This window comes from Tubulanus polymorphus, chromosome 6, assembly GCF_964204645.1.
Source record: "Tubulanus polymorphus chromosome 6, tnTubPoly1.2, whole genome shotgun sequence".
In the NCBI taxonomy this organism is placed as follows: Eukaryota; Metazoa; Nemertea; class Palaeonemertea; order Tubulaniformes; family Tubulanidae; genus Tubulanus; species Tubulanus polymorphus.
In genome coordinates this window covers 12,257,404-12,276,410 of record NC_134030.1, presented here as the reverse complement: position 1 = coordinate 12,276,410, position 19,007 = coordinate 12,257,404, and the positions used below count along the sequence as shown (strand labels likewise).

Below are 19,007 nucleotides of genomic sequence, written 5' to 3'. Positions count from 1 at the left end.
TGTTTATTGTCGTTAATAAGTTGCAATAATTGATCTTTTTCTTTTGAACCTAAATGACATACTTTTTCATCTATATTGCTTAATACCTTGCTGTTATTGAAACCAGGTGCAATAGTAACTAATTTAGAACTATCGAAATCAGATTCTAGATGCAATGGATTTTCAATATAGCTTGAAATTCATATTTCATTAGTATTATTTTCAGCAATTGAAATCATACCGACAGACTGTGGACGATCTATGTAAAGTTTCAACATATTAATATGGCATAATTGAGTAGCTTTTCTACGGTCAGGCGTTGAAACGATATAATTCACATCGTTCACCTTTTCTTGCACTACATACGGACCATGAAATTTAGCTTTAAACGGATGACCTTTCAGTGGAAATAACACCAAAACTTTATCATCTTTTTTGAACTCTCTGTTGGGAGCTTTTTTGTCATACCAGGTTTTCATACGTCCCTGTGCTTGCTTTAGGTGCATACGAGCACATTCCCATGCAGAATACAACCGTTCTTTGAAATTGGAAATATACGTTAACAAATTAATTTCATCAGTTTTATCAAGCCATCTTTCCTTAATTAGTTTTAATGGACGTCTAACCTGGTGACCAAATACCAACTCAAAAGGGCTAAATCCCAGGGATTCTTGAACTGCTTCTCTTATAACAAAAAGTAAAAATGGTACTGCCTCATCCCAATCTTTCTCATGTTGTATACTATATGTTCGAAGCATTGCTTTGAGGGTCTGATGGAAACGTTCAAGAGCTCCCTGAGATTCAGGGTGGTAAGCGCTAGAAATATTTTGTTTAATTCCTAACTGATACATAACCTGTTGGAATATAGGCCTATTGGATACGAAGTTCGAACCTTGATCAGACTGCACCGATGTCGGTTACCCAAACAGCGTAAAAAATTTAACCAATGCTTTGCAGATAAGTGGTGCAGTAATTTTCCTAAACGGTATAGCTTCAGCGAAACGTGTTGCTTTACACATTATTGTCAACAGATACTAAAACCCTGATTTAGTTTTCCGTAATGGACCTACACAATTGCAAATAACCTCTGCAAACGGCTCCCCGAACGCTGGAATCGGAATAAGAGGTGCAGGGGGTATTATCTGGTTAGGCTTACCAGACTCCTGGCATGGTTGACAGGTTGCACAAAAATTTTGAACATCACGCTTTAAACCAGGCCAGAAAAAGTGATTTAAGACTTTGTTGTAAGTCGTGGTGACTCCCAGATGACCAGCAAGCCAAGTTTCATAAGCTAAACTTAAAATATTATTCCGATATGGTGTTGGAACAACCATCTGATGAAAAACTTTCCATTCATTACTTGCAGGAACATCTGGAGGTCGTCATTTACGCATCAACACTCCAGACTGAAAATAATATCCAGAAGCAGCATCAGTTAATGATTCAATTGAATCGGAAGCAGAATTTAAAAATGTCTTGAACTCTGGTTCAACATTCTGCAAATCAATAAGGTTTGACCTTGATGATACATCTTTATTAGATGAAATGAAACCGGTAGGCGTTTCGTCAAAAATTCGACCAAGAAACGAATCACTTAAATCTACCATTTCATTAGAAAACTCTTTGTTTTCTAAACAGGGCTTAGATCCCATTATCTTATCAGCACATCGTGACATAGCCCTAGTAGTTACACGTGATGGGAAAATTCCAGGATACGTTTTCTCTAAACTTTCAGTATCCACATTAAGTAGAGGATCTGTAGTGACTAAAGGGTTAACGTGTACTCTACCACCAGCCAAGTCATTACCGAGGAGCATAGATACAGCCAAAATAGGTAGTGACGACTGAACGCCCACAACTACAGAACCGCAAACTAAATCAGAATCCAGATAAACTCTGTGGAGTGGAACTTTGATAATTTCTGAACCTATTCCTCTAATGAGAACATGTTCACCGATAAAAGTACTACCAGATAACGGTAAAAGACTCTCCAAGATTGAAGTTTGAGAGGCACCCGTATCGCGAAGTAATTTAATACTCACTGGTTCATCGGTACTTTCGAATGACAATAAAGCGTCTACTATAAATGGATTATAACTCTTGCTATACAGTGGTTGAACTGCAGGGTTGGATTTAATACGTTGAGTTGCTGTAAGACCGATCGGTTTTGTCTCGACTGACCTCTGGTTCTCACCCCTCTCATTCTTTTTCTGAAGAGAAAAACATGTACTTAGAGTATGACTGGATTTTTTACAGTAATTACACCAAATATTCTTTTTCTGAAGAGAAAAACATGTACTTAGAGTATGACTGGATTTTTTACAGTAATTACACCAAATACCTTTATTTCTTCTACCCTGAGTCCAATTTTGCGTATTACTAGGATTATTGAAATTTCTTTGAAATTTTGACACATTTCGAGAATCCGAAGCCGGAAAATTACTAGCAGAACCTGACTCAAAGCTGATTTTGTGTGTCAGAGCATAATCATCAGCAGAGCTGGCAGCTTTTGACGAACTATCTATTTTCTGTTCATCGACATATGTTCTAATATCACTACTAATACATTGTTTAAATTCTTGTTCTAATAACAATTGTTTCAAAGAATCATAGTCTTTTACATTTTTTGAATCACACCAACGACTAAATAACGTTTCTTTTTCTCTGGCAAATTCAACATATGTTTCATTGGGAGATTTTTTTCGATTACGAAACTTCTGTCTATAAGCTTCCGGTACAAGTTCGTAAGCTTTTAATATAGCAGTCTTAACTATGTCATAGTCAGCACTTTCTTCGGCATAGAGAGATGAATATGCTTCTTGAGCTTTCCAATCAAAACACTTTGGAGTAGCAATGTCCAACACTCTCTAGGCCACTTAAGATTATTGGCTACTTTCTCAAAATGTAAAAAGTACTTATCTATTTCAGCTTCTTGAAATTTCGGTACTAGACGTATGTGACGAGTGACATCGAACTCATTCCTATGAGCCGGAAAGCCTTGGACACGTGACTCCAACTCCAAAAAGCGCAGCTGATGTTCACTCTCAAGACGTTTGATTTCTAATTGGTGTTTGCGTTCTCGTTCCCGTTCCTCTGCTTCGAACTCGAGCTCCATTCTACGAATTAAAGTAGCTTCCATCTCTCCGGCCTCATTTTTTGTCTTATCAGGAATTGCCTGCTACATTTCAACTTCGCTTAAAAGACCAGATTTGACGCAATGTTCTATAATACAGAGTTTAATATGTTCCTTTTTCTGTGATTTTCTAAATGAGACGTTATAATGCTCAGCAAGCTGAACTAATTCACTTTTACGTAAAGTCTCAATTTGTTCACTACTTGGCGAATCAATAAACGATTCCACAGAGGGCAACATATCTACGAGTCCTAAACGATACCAAATATGAAACGGTACAGTACCTTTATAAAACAGCACAGATAACAACAGAAGTACTGCAAAAACTTTTCCTCGTTTCATTGGTTCTGCCACAAACACGTCCAAATGTGCTAAAAGTCGTCTTCAAAGTCCGTGGCTCCCGGACGAGCCCCCAATTTCTGTTACGGATGAAAATCCAGGGCCGAAATACCCAATTCCTTTTCGGATCCAAGCTCCAGGGTCGAACAACACCCATAAAATTAACGACGACACCAGATGTATAATATTATAATGTTGAACATTTATTAAAGTACTGTGGCTGGGACTGACTGTGGTCAGTAAACATATATTTATATAGGTACAGTTTATAGGGGTAAGTCAAGAATAAACACTGAATGATTCACACTGAACAGACTGAAGTCAGTATACCATATAAACACTATACATACAATAACTATACAATAACTGTAACACAACTGGGTAACACTTATTACATTTAACTGGGGGTGATTACAGTATTTTCATGCTATTCATATCATTATATTTTTTACAATATCCATATTATCGTGAAGTTTAAGGCATTCTTAGCGCTAAACAAATTTAGAATTTCTCAGGTAAAATCAATTATATATACTATTAGATATTCTCCATTAAGTCTGCTAAGACGTCGAAACTGGGTATATTTTCATCGCAGAACTTGAAACCAGCATTGGTGTCTCACTATAGGCAGAACTGAGATGAAGACGTTTTTAGTAGGTGTTCAGTCCTTTATACTGATTCTATGAGACAACCATTGAAAATTCCATTGTCATCGACAAAGTCACTGGTTTTTCTTGTGAATCAGGGCCATACATAATGAATTAGTTCATCAGCAACCAGGCAAAAATTATAATATGTTATAGGGAATGCACTGCATTAAATCTGTATTTTATTATTTGTAACATCACTCTAATGCTGTGTCGAATGCTGAGTAAATGATTTGTAAAGGCTTCAAAGTATGGTGATTATCAAAGAAAATGCACGGGTCAAAGTGCTTTTCAAAGTGTGTGAGATTAAAAGGTTATACTATCCAGCTGAATCACTCAAACATTTAAGATTAACTCTGTTCGACCACATACATGAGACTATCTCAACATTTTGATCCATAGTGTTCTCTGTTTATGGTCCTTCAACTCTCACAAATTATCCTGATGCTACCATCCTGCTGCGGTAGGGATTCTAACCTGATGGCAAAGAGACTCGCCACAGTCTCAGAGTGCGCAGCTACATGCCCAGCTTTGATGGTGTCATTATTAGCCAATCGGAAATCATGTTTTATTTTAGCCCGGGTTTTCCATTTATAGTTCTTCCATGAAATTTTCCTCAGCGATTATGCAATCTTGTTCGGCATACCATTGGAAAGCGCATTTGAACTGTTGAAGGATACCGCGCTGTATAAATGACAATTCACCATTTGATGCTGGCCCTAGGTGTGGGCAGTTATTCTGGGGATGTTTGGGGGATAAACATGTGTTGGCAAGGCAACCACAAAGTTCAAGTTGAATGCGAATCCAAAAATTTAGGAATACGATAAAGAAAGTGAAAGTACCTGAATTATACATTACTCTTTATTACTTTCTTACATGATTCTATATTTTGACTATGACTATCTGTCTATTTGAGATCTCTGAATTACTGTGTTGACAGCTTCTCTCATAGTATTGATAGTTTCCCTGGGTGTGTCACTTTTTACAACGGCACTTCCTGAAACGATCATATTAGCTCCAGCCTGAAATCAATAAATGTATTATGCAGAGTAGATTTCTTCCTATCAGAAAAATATAGAATTAAGTCATTTATGGGGCTTACCTCAGCGCAGTGATTGATTGTGGCTAAACTTATGCCACCATCAACTTCAATATCAAGTGTTCGATATCTATCTCTCAAATATTGAACCTGAAAATTATATATTCAGTCAAAATAAATGCAATAAGTAGTATTCATGTATAGGATCCAAATAACATGTCGACCTGTACCTTAGGCATCATGTCTTCCATGAATTTCTGTCCTCCAAATCCAGGTTCCACTGTCATCACTAAAACCATGTCAATCATCTCTGCATATGGCTTCACAACATCAACTGGAGTTCCTGGTTTAATTGCCAATCCACACTAAATAAATAAGTCATCACACAAGTTTATTTTCTTTCTACAGAGTATCCCAAGTGATTTATTCAAAAGCTATGGATCACACAAAATTTTCAAATTCCTTTATTACATTAATACTGAAAGAGCTAGAGAGAACTAGACAAGAGCCCCACGATGAAATGATGCAATTCTTGGGTTATAAGATAGGACATTGGGGGAGGGGGGCAGAAAAACCCGTAAAAGGCAGTTACTTGAAGTCAACTACACGTATGTAAATACCCCTCTGCCAGTGAGGGAGAGTCATATATTGTAATAGGGTACATATTCTTATTCATCTCACAAAATGGGTTTCAATATGTGGGGGTCATCTTTAATAAGATATATGCATCAAAAACGCTGGGTCTTATCCCCCCTCCTGCCTTAAATACACATACCGGCACAAGGTCATATGAAAATCAGTATAACTATGAAAAACTATAGATTATTGAGCAAGAACGAGATCCATAATACCTATTTCACACAGAAATTTGGTTGCTTTCGATGACCTATATATCAGAGCTGCCAACCCCTGCAAATTGTTTTGAGGCACAGAAATCCTCATTTTTGGGCACAGCCATCAATTTTCAGGGACATCCAAACATTTCAGCATTTCAGCTTTTTAACTTAAAAAAATCAAGCACTTATCTTGTGCCCAGGTGAAGAGAGCTGCATCATGAATGAAAGTTTCTTAAAATTCACGGACAGGAAATGTAACTCGATGGGTGGGAAAGTTAAGTACTGACTGCTAGCTCCACAGTGTTTGTTCACTTGCTATATCAGATCATTCCTAAGTACCGTCTGCTAGCGCCACATTGAACACTTGCCTTATCATGTATAGCGCGATGTATGTCGTCTACTTATTCCCCTACCGCTAGTGGAAAAGAGCCAACTTTCCATTGAAAATATTGAAATTAAAAAAAACCATGACATTTTCCGTGACAAAAGCTTATTCTCAAAAAATTTGTGGCATTTTCAATACTCTTCAGAACAGCGGGACAGCCGATGAAATTCCGTGACTGTCCCGCAAGATGCGGAACGGTTGGCAGCTCTGTGTATATGTAAAACTCATCCTCCTCCCATCGTACCACAGTTTTAAGTATGAAGGAAATCAGTCTAAAACACTGCTCTAACTCCTTAGAGCAGTAACCAGCTCCAAAGTGGATATATAAGACACCGACATAACTGTGGCGGCTATCTTGGATGACCTACACACATGTAACCCCATAAGAACTCTGGTATGAATGAAAACCAGATCTTAGACATGTGAATGTGTTCGGCTATATCGCGTATGCTATGATACCCACTAAAAACCCTAAAAAGTTGGATCATAAGGCCATCAAACTTCGTTTCATTGAATCGCTTTTGAACTGGGTCCTAATCTTTTACCTTTCCTTGATACTGAAATCCAAATTCCTGTAGAAACAGGTGATGACTTTATATCTCGAGTGTACAGGAAAGCTTCTTACACTGGCCTACTTTTGAATTTCAACGCTATGTGCCCATACGAATGGAAAATAGCACTCATCAACACCATGCTTTTTCGTGCATACGATATTTGCTGTAACACTTCAATTGCTACACATGTACTATGAACAGATCCATGTGTATTCTAACAGTACACGTGTATATAGGTCTTGTTACATGTGTATTTTGTCACACATGTAGACTGAACGGAAATACATGTAGTTCGTACTACTTGAATTGAAAGAATATGCCTCAGTGACTGTGATATTCGTATCTCCTGTTCTTTTATTGTTTGATCTACATTTTTGTAGAAGTTTTCTCAAGGATGCTGTGTTACGGAAGTCATGTTGTGTGTCTTGTGTCGAGATGGGATCCTGAAAGAAGCACTTGTATTTGTTGCTCCCTTGAATAATTCCAAAAACTGTTTCATAAAAAGACTATGATCTGAACAAAAGTATTGGATATTGCATTTATTTTTACAATGAACACAGATTAGAGAAAGTAAATTCAAATGCTTTTTCTAACTTTTTATAGAATATGAATTAAAATTAATCTTGCAGCATCCTGTTAAATTTCATCTTAAAAAGTGTATATCAAAATAATCACCCTTACGTCAATAGATCTCAGTTTTCAATTTACTTAATTGATTTTGCATTAGATTGATAGCTACGCTTCGTTTTAGTTATCTTAAGTAATTAGATTTCATAAAGGGATTATCATTTAATATTTAAAGATATAAAATGTGAATATAAATTTTACTTGTTAAAAAAGAATTTATTTTAATTAAACTCCCAAGCACCCCTGCGCGGAGACCGCCATCTTTCCTTTGTGTTTGTTCCCACCATTCAGTATTCACGCTTTCTCTATTCACTTCACGATCTTTTTAGCATTGGTCGACGTCTATGACGTCATGCCAATGCTAGTAAAATGGATCGAAAATAGTAGTACAAAAAATAGCGCCGACTCTTCTCATTTTCATAGTAACTTCAAATTGTCACTCCGTTCACGTCAAACATTAGAAACAGCTGAAAATGACTAAAAAAAATGTTTCAATTATTCCCCACAACATAGCGTCGCCAGATTTCTGATTTAATGGCCCAAAAAGTTATTCGATCGCATTTTCTCGTTCATTATCTGGTAGATGAGAGCAGGTTAAACAATCGCCTAGCGATATGTCTGCATTGACAGTTGAGTTGTTTATTGGAGGAAAATATCATTGTTAAGTACGCCGAGAACAACCATGTTGTATTATCAATCAGTTGACTGACATAGTAAAATACGATTCGGCTATATTCTAATATAAGTTTTCTTTTTAGGACGCCCTACCCGCCTGCTGTGCACTCATAAGGCGGTAGCACCCTCTTACGCATTCGGCAGAGATTCGCTTTGTAATGCGCGCCGGGAAAAAAAACCTTTTATTATCTTTTCCATGCGTTAAACAACAGTGATTGAATTTACGCGTTGTCTGTCGTAAATTGCAATATTGTGATGGTTATTTGCCGCTGCTGTAGTTTTTTGGAATTGAATCGAGCGGCCTCGGTAGCTCAGTGAGATAAGGCGTGATGCTGTTGAATCCACTATCAATGCTGAGTTACAAGTGGGTTCGAGTCCTGCTGGCTGCGAAGTGTGCGGGCAACACTTCAAAGGCCGTACTGCCATGAGGTTAAATGAACAATCCAATAGGAATAGTCTTGGGAAACCAAGATCCAAACGACGTACGTAAAGCCAAACAAACAAAAAGACAAACAAACAATCATCAGCCGGCCTCAGTGACACCAACGCCGGCATCGCTCTCTGCGACGTTTTGCATGCGTACATGCATCAGAGCTTGGAGCTCTGAGATCAGAGGGTCTTGCAATTGCATTCAGAAAAATCGTTCTGTTTTTGTTTTCATTATTCAGTGGGTCCTAACAGTTCATGCGTAAAAATGAGTTTTTGCATCCAAATCTTGATTGATATAAATATTTTGGCTGGGACATGATGGAAAACATCAGAATAAACTAGTTTCGTCTTTTTAACAAAATCGCATTAATGAGGTTTAACAGTACAAATAGCCTAGGCTAAATCGTTCGGCAGAAAATAAATTCATTTACAGGAATAAAGTCGTACTAGACAAATAGACCTTTAAGTCTGTCGTCCTCCCAATCAACATCGTCATAGAAGATTTGCCGGCAGATGTAAAACATTATAACCACTTAACACCACGGTATAATCTACCAATGCTTCCAGGCCCATGGGCCTCTTGTTTAATATTTTCACTCAACTAAACAATGGATCACAATACATTCGCAAAATGGATTATTGTTCACTGGACGAATAGCGATACCATCGTTATTCATCGACCCGGATTTGTTTAGCGACTCTAACAAAGAAGGCATGATTGTATGGCCTGACGCTTCTATGAAGAAGAAAGAAGGGCATTATCTGGCTTTTAAAGGACGCATTGTGGATTGTTCAGTTATGTGTGTAATGGTTTAATGTGCCAAATAAAATATTTTTTGAAAATGCGTGGATAAATCATGCTAATGATGCGGGCCATTTGTAGACATTGTCCACTAGTAGGATTGTAGACATTGTCCACTAGTAGAATCGGTCGACAATCAGGATTGTAGACATTGTCGATGAGTACAATCGTTCGACAATCAGATTGTAGACATTGTTGACGAGTAGAATCGGTGTACAATCAGGAACTAAACCACACACCTCATTAAAGAAAACCCACCACGACAGAACTATTGACCTATTCTGGAGTTGAACCAGCCTAGTAAAGACCTTACCATATTTTTTCATTTTTCTTCAGAAATCAAAAAAGAAAAAAAAGTTTCAGCGACAAAAAACAACAGCTCTGTTTTGAAGGAGCTATAGTCAGCCAGCCAACCTTAAAAAACTATCCTTAAATTTGACGATCCCGGCATTTTTTGTTACAGCTTTGTGACGGCCGGAGCCGTCCTATTGTTATTATTGTAGGCGCACTGAGCATTGTAGCCAAACTGAGGATACCCCAAATATTTACATTGCTGGCAGCGTACTGGGATTTGTAGCGATTTTGATTGAGTTGAAGTGAACCCACGCTTTGTGTAACTTAGTCTGTGCATCGTACGCTCAGTTTTTCACATGTTTTCGAGTATTTTGTACATGTCCATACTGTATTCCACTTGAAGTATTAAGGATCGGTAAGGCACTAATTATACAAAAACAAATACGTGAAATAGCGCAGCGTTAGAGCTAAGTCATTACCCAGTGCTTAAGTACACACATGTGTGGCAGTTCCCGGATGTCTGGCAAACTTTCACTGCGAGACATAGTATTTCTATGGTGTACACATACGAACAATCGATTTAATTACTAAAAATGGCTTCAATTCAAATTATCAAATTAACTGAAGACAACGTACCGGGTGCTAAACTATCTGCAGAGATAGAGCAACACACCAATATTCAGTTAAAACGCTGGTTAGAATGTAGAGGCCTCAGATTGAGTGGAAGAAGAGCAGACCTTATCCAGCGGTAAGTACTTTTTATATATTTTGATGATATATGTAGCCTTTCTTTCTTAGCCATACTTTTCACTAAAAAGCCCAAAACCTAAGTCCAAGCCATCTCATTATTATCTATTCCATCACACTTGAAGAAAGTGATGGGTTTTATAACTTAGTTTGGAGTGATAGGAGGTATAGGCCTATACTAAAATATTCATTCAGAGCATCCATATAAATGAAATATAAAACGGTTGTTAAAACTTGTTTTTAATATTTTCTGTTTTCAGGTGCAAAGAAGGGTTATCCATGGGGGTTGAAATTGATGTCAAGATAGACAAAGGAAAATGGTATGAAAAAAAATTGAGCGATTTAACGAGTCAACAGACTCCAATGCGACATTTTACGATTCTGCCGATTACTGGATGGAAAGATTTTAATTTAGAACTTCCACCACTATTCAATTATGGACATACCTACCACTGGTTAGTGGAATCTATGCCAACATTGTCTGTTACTGGTGTTTGCGATGATGGGGATGATGATGATGATGGCAACCTTACAGGGATTGTGACTGAAAAATCACTATGAAGGGGACGTCAGTATTTGTCATCAGACAATGTGAGTCCGATCAAAGTGAAGGTATCAGGCGATGTTTGTCATTATAAAGCCACTATACAGGCATCAATGAAAGACATTCAATATAGTGTTACTGTGACCTTATCAATGACAAGTGGGGCTGTCCGTGATGCCAGTTGTCACTGTAAAGCATCAGCTTTAAGTAGGTGCAGTCATATTGCTGCACTACTACTTAATCTTACTGATTATGTTGGACAAAACAGCCCGGCGTGTACTGACCTACCATGTCAGTGGAAAAAAGGCAGAAAAAAACGACCATCTTGTATTAATGAAGCCATTTATAAGTCGACGAAATCAACTCGCGAAAATGCGGTCATTAACTTCTATCCACGCCCTCTAAATCAACGGATTGTTTTGGATGATGCAATTAACGGATTTCTGCGCGATTTGCAAAAGGCAAATCAGGCTAAAAATGTCAAATGTATGTGGGAAACTGTACTTATTTTTAAGTACAATGATAACCTTTTGACAGATGACAGGCGAGACATACTTCTCCAGTTATTGTGCCAATTTAGTTACAACCGGTCCCCCTCAGGAAAATTAGAAAATTTACATTCCATAATGATAGACGATACAGAGGACCAATCAGTTACCGAAACATGGATTTCCCATAGATATATGAGAATGACAGCTTCAACGGCCAAAGAAGCGGTCATGATATGGGACGCAAGCACGCACTGTGGTTGGTCTTATGCTGTCTTGCGACGGGTATCAAATTTCATCAAAAAGAAAATTTGGAATTTGGATCAGATAACAACTAGCTACATGCAAAGAGGCATTGACTTCGAAGATCAAGCCAGATTCGATTATGCTTCCGTTAATCCTCAGAGTGTTTAAGAGTGTTTTATCGGCATCGTCCTCGAGGTCCACACCGACTTTCCCCCCACCCAAACCCTATACTATCGGCAATAACTTTCGAATTTGGTTGGAGCGTTTTAACGATTATGCGGATGAGGTGGGGCACAGTCGACTTAACAACAATGGTGCCTCAAGAAAGAAAAACCTGTGGTCTCGTCTCGACCATGAAGCCTATCAGGCTGTCTCCAACCTGCGATTATCTGAGTCGTTGACATACAGCGAGTTTTGCGAGAGACTGACTGATCGTTTCAGACACGGAAGACTTCAAGATGCTTCTCTGTACCCGAGAGCAGCATTCGTCTGAATCAATTGAACATTTTGCGGATGAATTGCTAGAACTTTGTAGAAATGCATATCCTGACATCCCATATAATGTACAGGATGAAGTGGCACGCGACCGTTTTATGAATGGGGTATCACTAAGCGTGGGAGGTCGAGAGCAACTGTTTGTGCACCGACCTAAAACTCTGGCCGACGCTGTCAGTTAAGCGCGATTGCTCAACACCGCACGAAAACTCACAGAGCGTCGTCAGGAGAAAAAGAGAGTTTCAGAGGTCAGTGTAAATGCGTTAGCCCAACCCAGCCAGATGGACAAACTTATGTCTATGGTCCAGGACATTTCATTGAGACTCGAAAAATTGGAGGCTCAGCATCAATCCTCCTCTGCCCCGGTAAACGACACATGTTGGCGCTGTAGAGTACCTGACCACCCTGTAAATAGGTGTCCGCTGGTCCAGTGTTTTAACCGTGGGCAAGCCGGTCAGTGTCGCCAACAACCGAGACAACAGGGAAACGCCAACCAGGGTTCCCAGAGGGGCCTTAAAGGCAAATGAACTAGATATTCCCGACAAGACCAGGGCAGAACTTATCGAGACAGTCTTGCAAAACCTCAGCATATTCTCGACAGATGACTTTGATATTGGTCGGACTTCTATGATGGAGCACACCATTGACACCTTAAACAGCCACCGCGTAGGGTACCGCCACACCGACAGTCGTTTGTGGAAACCTCTGCAAACCAGCTCTTAGAACATGGCCTCATTCGAAAATCGAGTGGAGCCTGGTCAAGCCCCATCGTGATGGCTAAGAAAGCGGACAGTAGCCTTTGGCTATGTGTTGACTACAGGCGGCTAAATGATTTCACGACCAAGGATGCCCACCCACTCCCAAGGGTTGATGCCACGTTTGAGTCCCTCTCCGGTGCTGCGTGGTTCTCATCACTGGATATGGCGAGTGGGTACTGGCAGGTGCCTGTACGTGAAGAGGACAAGCCAAAAACTGCCTTTGTGACGGAGCGAGGAATATTTGAGTGAAACGTCATGCCATTTGGGCTTACGAATGCTCCTGCCACATTTCCAAGGCTCATGTCGCTGGTTCTAGACAAGGTTGCTTGGAAAACATGTTTACTGTATCTCGATGACCTTATTGTTTTAAGTCCCGACCTGGAAAGTCACCTGGGACGTCTGAATGAAGTGTTTGCCTGTTTTTGGGCTGCAAACTTGAAGTTGAAGAATTGAAAAATTCCATCCAGCGGTACATTCAGAGTTGCAAGGAAAGCCAAGAGATTAAAAACCCACCAAAGAAGCCAACAGCACCATTAATATCAACACCCATTGGACGCCGTGGCCAGAGGATTCACATCGATGTGGTTGGACCCATTTATCCAGCTACCAAGCGACAAAACAAGTATATCCTAGTTGCCCAGGATGCCTTCACAAAATGGCCGGAGGCTTGGCCTGAGGAACCAGCAGGTCCATGCTGTCTGCTGCTGTTGTTGAGAAAGGCTCTGACTGGGATGAACACTTGCCAGCTTGTTTAATGGCTTACCGCTCTGCTGTACAGGAAGGAGTCACAGCTGAGACTCCATTCTTCCTGACTTTTGGTGAAGAGATGAGCATCCCGTTGGATGTGATAATTGGTGCTCCAGCACCAAGATTGTCTTCTGCTGAGCTTGCCAATAAACGTGTATCTCAATTAGAGTCAGCCCATGAGACAGTAAGGGAGAAGTTGAAGTTGGCCCAGAGACGACAGCGGGATACATATGACCGTTTTGCCCGTCGTGGTGGGTACACGACAGGTGACAAGGTGTGGCTTCGTAATCACTACGTCAAACCAGATGAAGCCCCTAAGTTTCGAAAGAAGTGGTTGGGACCATACATTGTCATTGAGCGCCTAACGGTGGTGAACTACCCAAAATCAAGCCCTCTGATACTAGTGAGTGAAAGTGATGTGGAGTCTGAGACCAGCATAGATGTCCAGCTGCACTGCGAATTGAGAACACCTCAGGAAGAGTTGGAAAACACGAAAGCGATAGTGCAGAGGATGTTGACTCTTCTGAGGATAGTGATTCGGGGGAGGATAGGCTGGTGGAGGGTGAGCCGTCTTCTGGTGGACTAGCAGATCCTGAAACCAAACAACCTGTGGTGGAAACTGACCGTGAGACAGACACAGAGAAATTGGATGACTCGTGTGCAGATGACATTTCCTGCTCTGATGACGCCATCCAAGGTTTCGAGGTAGACAGCCCTGAGCCAACCAGACAACTTAGGTTGAGACAGAACATTCGATGACCGATCTGGCAGAAAGACTATGTCCAGGCTATTTCTAATTGTAAGCTTATGTGGCCTGGCCTGGCAGTTAGGGTCAAGTCTTAGAAGATTCGGCCGGGTGTATTTCTGTTTTTTCGGGGTTAACAGTGAGACGTCCGCTACCTGCTCTGCTCTTGATAATGTAGAACTTAAAGTAGTACACTACTTATCAATGAATTTATTCTTTATTGGTGCAGGTTCCAATGGAAGTCTTACAGCTCGACAACTTTGAAGAAAGAAAGCACCAGCTGAAGAGAGATTTGGTCACCCAGATGGCAAAATATCTGGTTGACTTCATCCTCTATGGAAAGAATGTGTCACGTCTGAAAATGGTGTAACTCGTGGAGCATTGCAATGCATTCTTTGTGCCACCTGGCCCAGAGGTTACCGGCACTGCAATATCTGCGATCTAGCTGTTTTCTCTGAGAGCCAGGAAGAAGTCTGCTGCTGAAGACCGCATGACTGCAGCAGTTGGAGATATCCGAGCCATGGTTGAGGCTGCGGGAGGCAAAGTTCGAGACATTGGGGAACGTTGGCATGGAGTACAAGGCAAGTTGAGATCCAAAAGAACCCCCCGAATCCTACTCGTTTCAGACTCTATGTTCTCGCGAACAAAGTTTCGCCCCAACTTTTCGATCGCTCACTCTGGTGAGACTTTAGAACAGCTGCTGGAAACGTTAAAATGGTGTGTGGTCCCCTGCCAAGCAGTAGTGGTTAACCATGGTACAAACCACAAACGAGGTTTCACGGAAGCGGAAAAGGCCATGGTTGAAGCGTATGGACTATTAACCAAATGTAATCCCGGACCGTATGTGCCATGGAGTCCACTATACATTGGCAGGGCTAAGAATTGTGGAGGCTGATGAGCATGTGATGAGCATGTTATAAGTAGTCTCAACTCGCGTGCATCAAATACCAACCAGGATGACCCACTCGACCAGTGGACCATCAAATCCATCTGCTGGACTACGCTGGGGCACCAGAATAATTTTCTACCTAAAGTGGTTTGGATTTTAGTGCTGGCACAAATCGTCCCCACTGCTACTTGTACATATGTGTATATAGGACTGTGAAATGGAATTGCGCAAATGAACAATGAACTTTCAGGGGATTTTGTCTGAAATTTTAACATCTTCATTATCATTTGGCAAGGAAATACACTTTAAACTACTTTTGCAAAATAATTCGAATATCTCATCTTAGGTTTTGAGCAATTTTACAATCTAAACCTTCTCTGAATTGGGGGATTGCAGCGCATATAGCTCAACGTTAATTTTATGCATACATTAATTTGTTACCTAGTTACAGCAGCAACAATCGTGTAATATTCACTTGAAAATAGCAATTTCATATAGAAAATTCATTTTGAAGGTTATTGGCTCAAATAGTGATGTTGTTGATTTTTTTGTCGATTATTTTGATATTTCTTTAAACTTACTAATAACTCGAATGTACTTGGTCAATATCGGGATTAACTGTTTATTGGTTTCTATGGTAACAGCAATTTAAATCTGCGTTTATCATCTGTCAGGTACCGGTATTTTGGGCGTTAGGTCTTTTGTGACATTACAAATGACCTCAAACTAGCCTTAAGTCTTCGACCATGTATTGGACCGCTTATTACTACGTCTTGCAAACAATTGAATTGCAACAATGGTAACCATTGTTGCAATTGCAGTAAAATCGCGTTATTTGTTCATGGTCATATAGGGGCTGGTTTTCATGAAGCCATATTTTTGCTTGATAGTTTGCACGGGCTATATCACGTTGTTATGCATCTTTTGTCGGGGTAACATACCCGATGAAAGTCAGAACGGACTGGCAGTTGACCTAAAACATTGATTTTCAATCGATCCATTTTAAAATGTATTGAATGGTATCAAAAAAGTCTTCAGTGAAAGGGTTTGAAAAGTGACTCCATAATTTGTAAGTTCAGCGGGATGGTTCCATGCCTATATACCAAACCTCAGTTGGTAGGCATGGAAACATATTGTTTAACTTTCAAATCATGGAGTCTCTTTTCTCTCATAAACCCCTTTCAATGGAAGTTTTTTTTAAAATCAATGTTTTGAACAAAAATCAATGTACCCCTAAAACTGACCGAGCTAGGCCACCTGATGTGCTCTCAAGTCAAGTTGAAATAGATATTAGGTTCATCGGCTGTCACCTAACGAAACAAGAAAGAAGCTATAAAATTTTGTGTAATTCAATATCAATGCTTAGTTTTATCTGCTTTGATTTTTCTTAAGAATGATTTTATGACGCCTACTACAAGCCGACAAGGAAAGAGGAAGTTATCCAAAGTAAGCATTTCTTAGCCCAGTTGAGAATTTACCCCTAGATAATTTTTAATCAAATTCATGAATCCCCCGGAAAATTTAGCCTTGTGTCCATTCACATCGACTAGGATGTGAGTCGAGTGATTCTTATCAACCAATTGGATGCATTGTCAATGCCATGTGATTTGTTAACTTTTTCAAGCGGTGCATGCTGTTGGAACTTTGACTTGACCACTACCGTGCACACTCAAATGGGCGTAAACCAGCGTGGAAGAGGGGTTACCCATTTTTTTTTCATCCTTGCTTCCAGGGGGTATGGATTGAATATGAAATCATATAGTTTGTTTGTAGATATTGGTACGGATATTTTGTCCCTGCAATCAATCAGAAAATTATAGCTCATGACATGTTCTACTTTCAAAACCCATTAAAGTTTATTATCTTTGTCACTATAGAAACAGAACCTTGATCCTTCATCCTCTGAATCTGACTTTGACTGTCCGAAACGAAATGGGATTGCAGGGAACGAAATAAAAAACTGTTTGCCCTCAACATGCAGTTACAAACTGGTATGTTTATTTTGTAAAATTCTTAAATGGTTTTATATGTGATTTGATCTTAGGGAGATGAAATATTTCTTTTTAAAAAATTTTGTATAAAATAAAACAAGGCAGGAATCCTGATATTTCAAAACATTTCAGATTTGCCTATTCAAATCAAGGAGGAAACAAGGTACATCTCAGCTCCATGGATTAGATCTGCATTTTCAGTGACATTGAATGACACATGACACTTGTTTTTTGCTTTTTAATTCAGCAAATGAAAATGATGACAATGATCGACAACAACAACTAATACAACAGCAGCAACAACGAATACAACAACAACAGCAACTTCAGCCACAACTGCAACAACAACTGCAAGAAGAACAACAACATCCACAAGAACGACGACAGCAACAACTGCAACGACCACAAGAACAACAACAGCTGCAACATCAACCACAACAGGAACAGCAACAACAGCATCAACCACCACAACAGCATGATCCAAATTACTTCAGGTATTTACATATTAGATTTTGTAAGCTCGAAATAGCTTTAGTAAAGAATACCATATGCATTGAGAATTCTTCTCATTTTAGGATGCCTACTCACTGTTGGATGAAACGACAGCTGCTGCCATGCGCCGAATAGTTGGAAAACCAAATACCGTTGGGCATATGGCATGCATGCTGTTATCCGCCCTTTTTACGGACAATGAACTGCTTGATAAAACATTAACTGGATGCGATGTGATGAAAGTGAACCATGAAGATAAAAAGTTGGACCCAAAACGAGTCAGCCTTATAATACGTAAGTATAGCAATTTAACTTAAAGCAGCTAGTGTTCATTTGTTGTTGGTTTGCAGGGGCGAATCCAAGCTGATAGAAACAGTTGAGCCCATGAAAAGGGCACTAGTCATGGTGCATATCTCTTGTACGAGAACTAATGTATACCTGGACTCACAGGTTTAATTTTTCATCTGTGATTCAAAAATGGCACCTCTTTAGAAAAAGAGACACCCCTTAGAACGTGAACTTGGTATTTTTGGCAGTTTTGAATAATTTTCAATGGATTGTGTTGATATTTGTTGTGTACCTACCCTAGACAGGTAGTGTAAGCCCAAAACTTGAAAAACAAATACAGTAAACAAAGAATAGGTTGTCATCGAATAAGTCGTATCATCACATCTCTTGTATAATTATTTTGGTCCCGATTTTGTTCTTCTACAAACCTTATGAAATTATTCTTTTTGATCTTAAAATAGGGATTGTCCCCATTATTTATATATTTGGCTGGTAAATTTTGTTAGATTTTTCGATTGAGTGTCCCTTACTGACCCAACACACCTGCCGGGAGCGAAACAGGAGGTTTGATTTTGAAATCGGAAATCGAAGTACAGATATAGATGTGTGATTGGCGGTCGAGTTAACAGAATATTTTCAAATCGAAGTACATAATTGGAAATTCGGTTCCGGTTCATCAAAACAATCTTCCATTCAGTCTGAACCGGCAAGCGACTGATTGAAATTATGCTTTTAACTAGTACTTCATAAGTTCACGCAAGTCGTATCAATTTTAGAAGCGAAATCTTCTGGTTCCATTCAAAATACCTTGCGTAAGTCGTAGCCCCATATGCCAGCA

The 19,007-nt window shown here is 39.5% G+C and overlaps 1 protein-coding gene across 9 annotated transcripts in view; it reads right to left on the bottom strand.

The window, feature by feature from the left end:
* Positions 1 to 4,937: 4,937 nt before the first annotated feature.
* The window catches only part of LOC141906753 (ribulose-phosphate 3-epimerase-like), an 82,019-nt gene continuing 67,949 nt past the window's right edge, over positions 4,938 to 19,007 (bottom strand). For all 9 annotated transcript variants that reach the window (XM_074796081.1, XM_074796086.1, XM_074796083.1 and 6 more), the window contains 3 exons: positions 5,368 to 5,502; positions 5,201 to 5,287; positions 4,938 to 5,120 (listed from right to left, as the gene is read on the bottom strand). In XM_074796081.1, the coding sequence (XP_074652182.1) occupies positions 4,998 to 5,120; positions 5,201 to 5,287; positions 5,368 to 5,502 (345 nt within the window). In that variant the 3' untranslated portion in view covers positions 4,938 to 4,997. The remainder of the gene's footprint in view (positions 5,121 to 5,200; positions 5,288 to 5,367; positions 5,503 to 19,007) is intronic.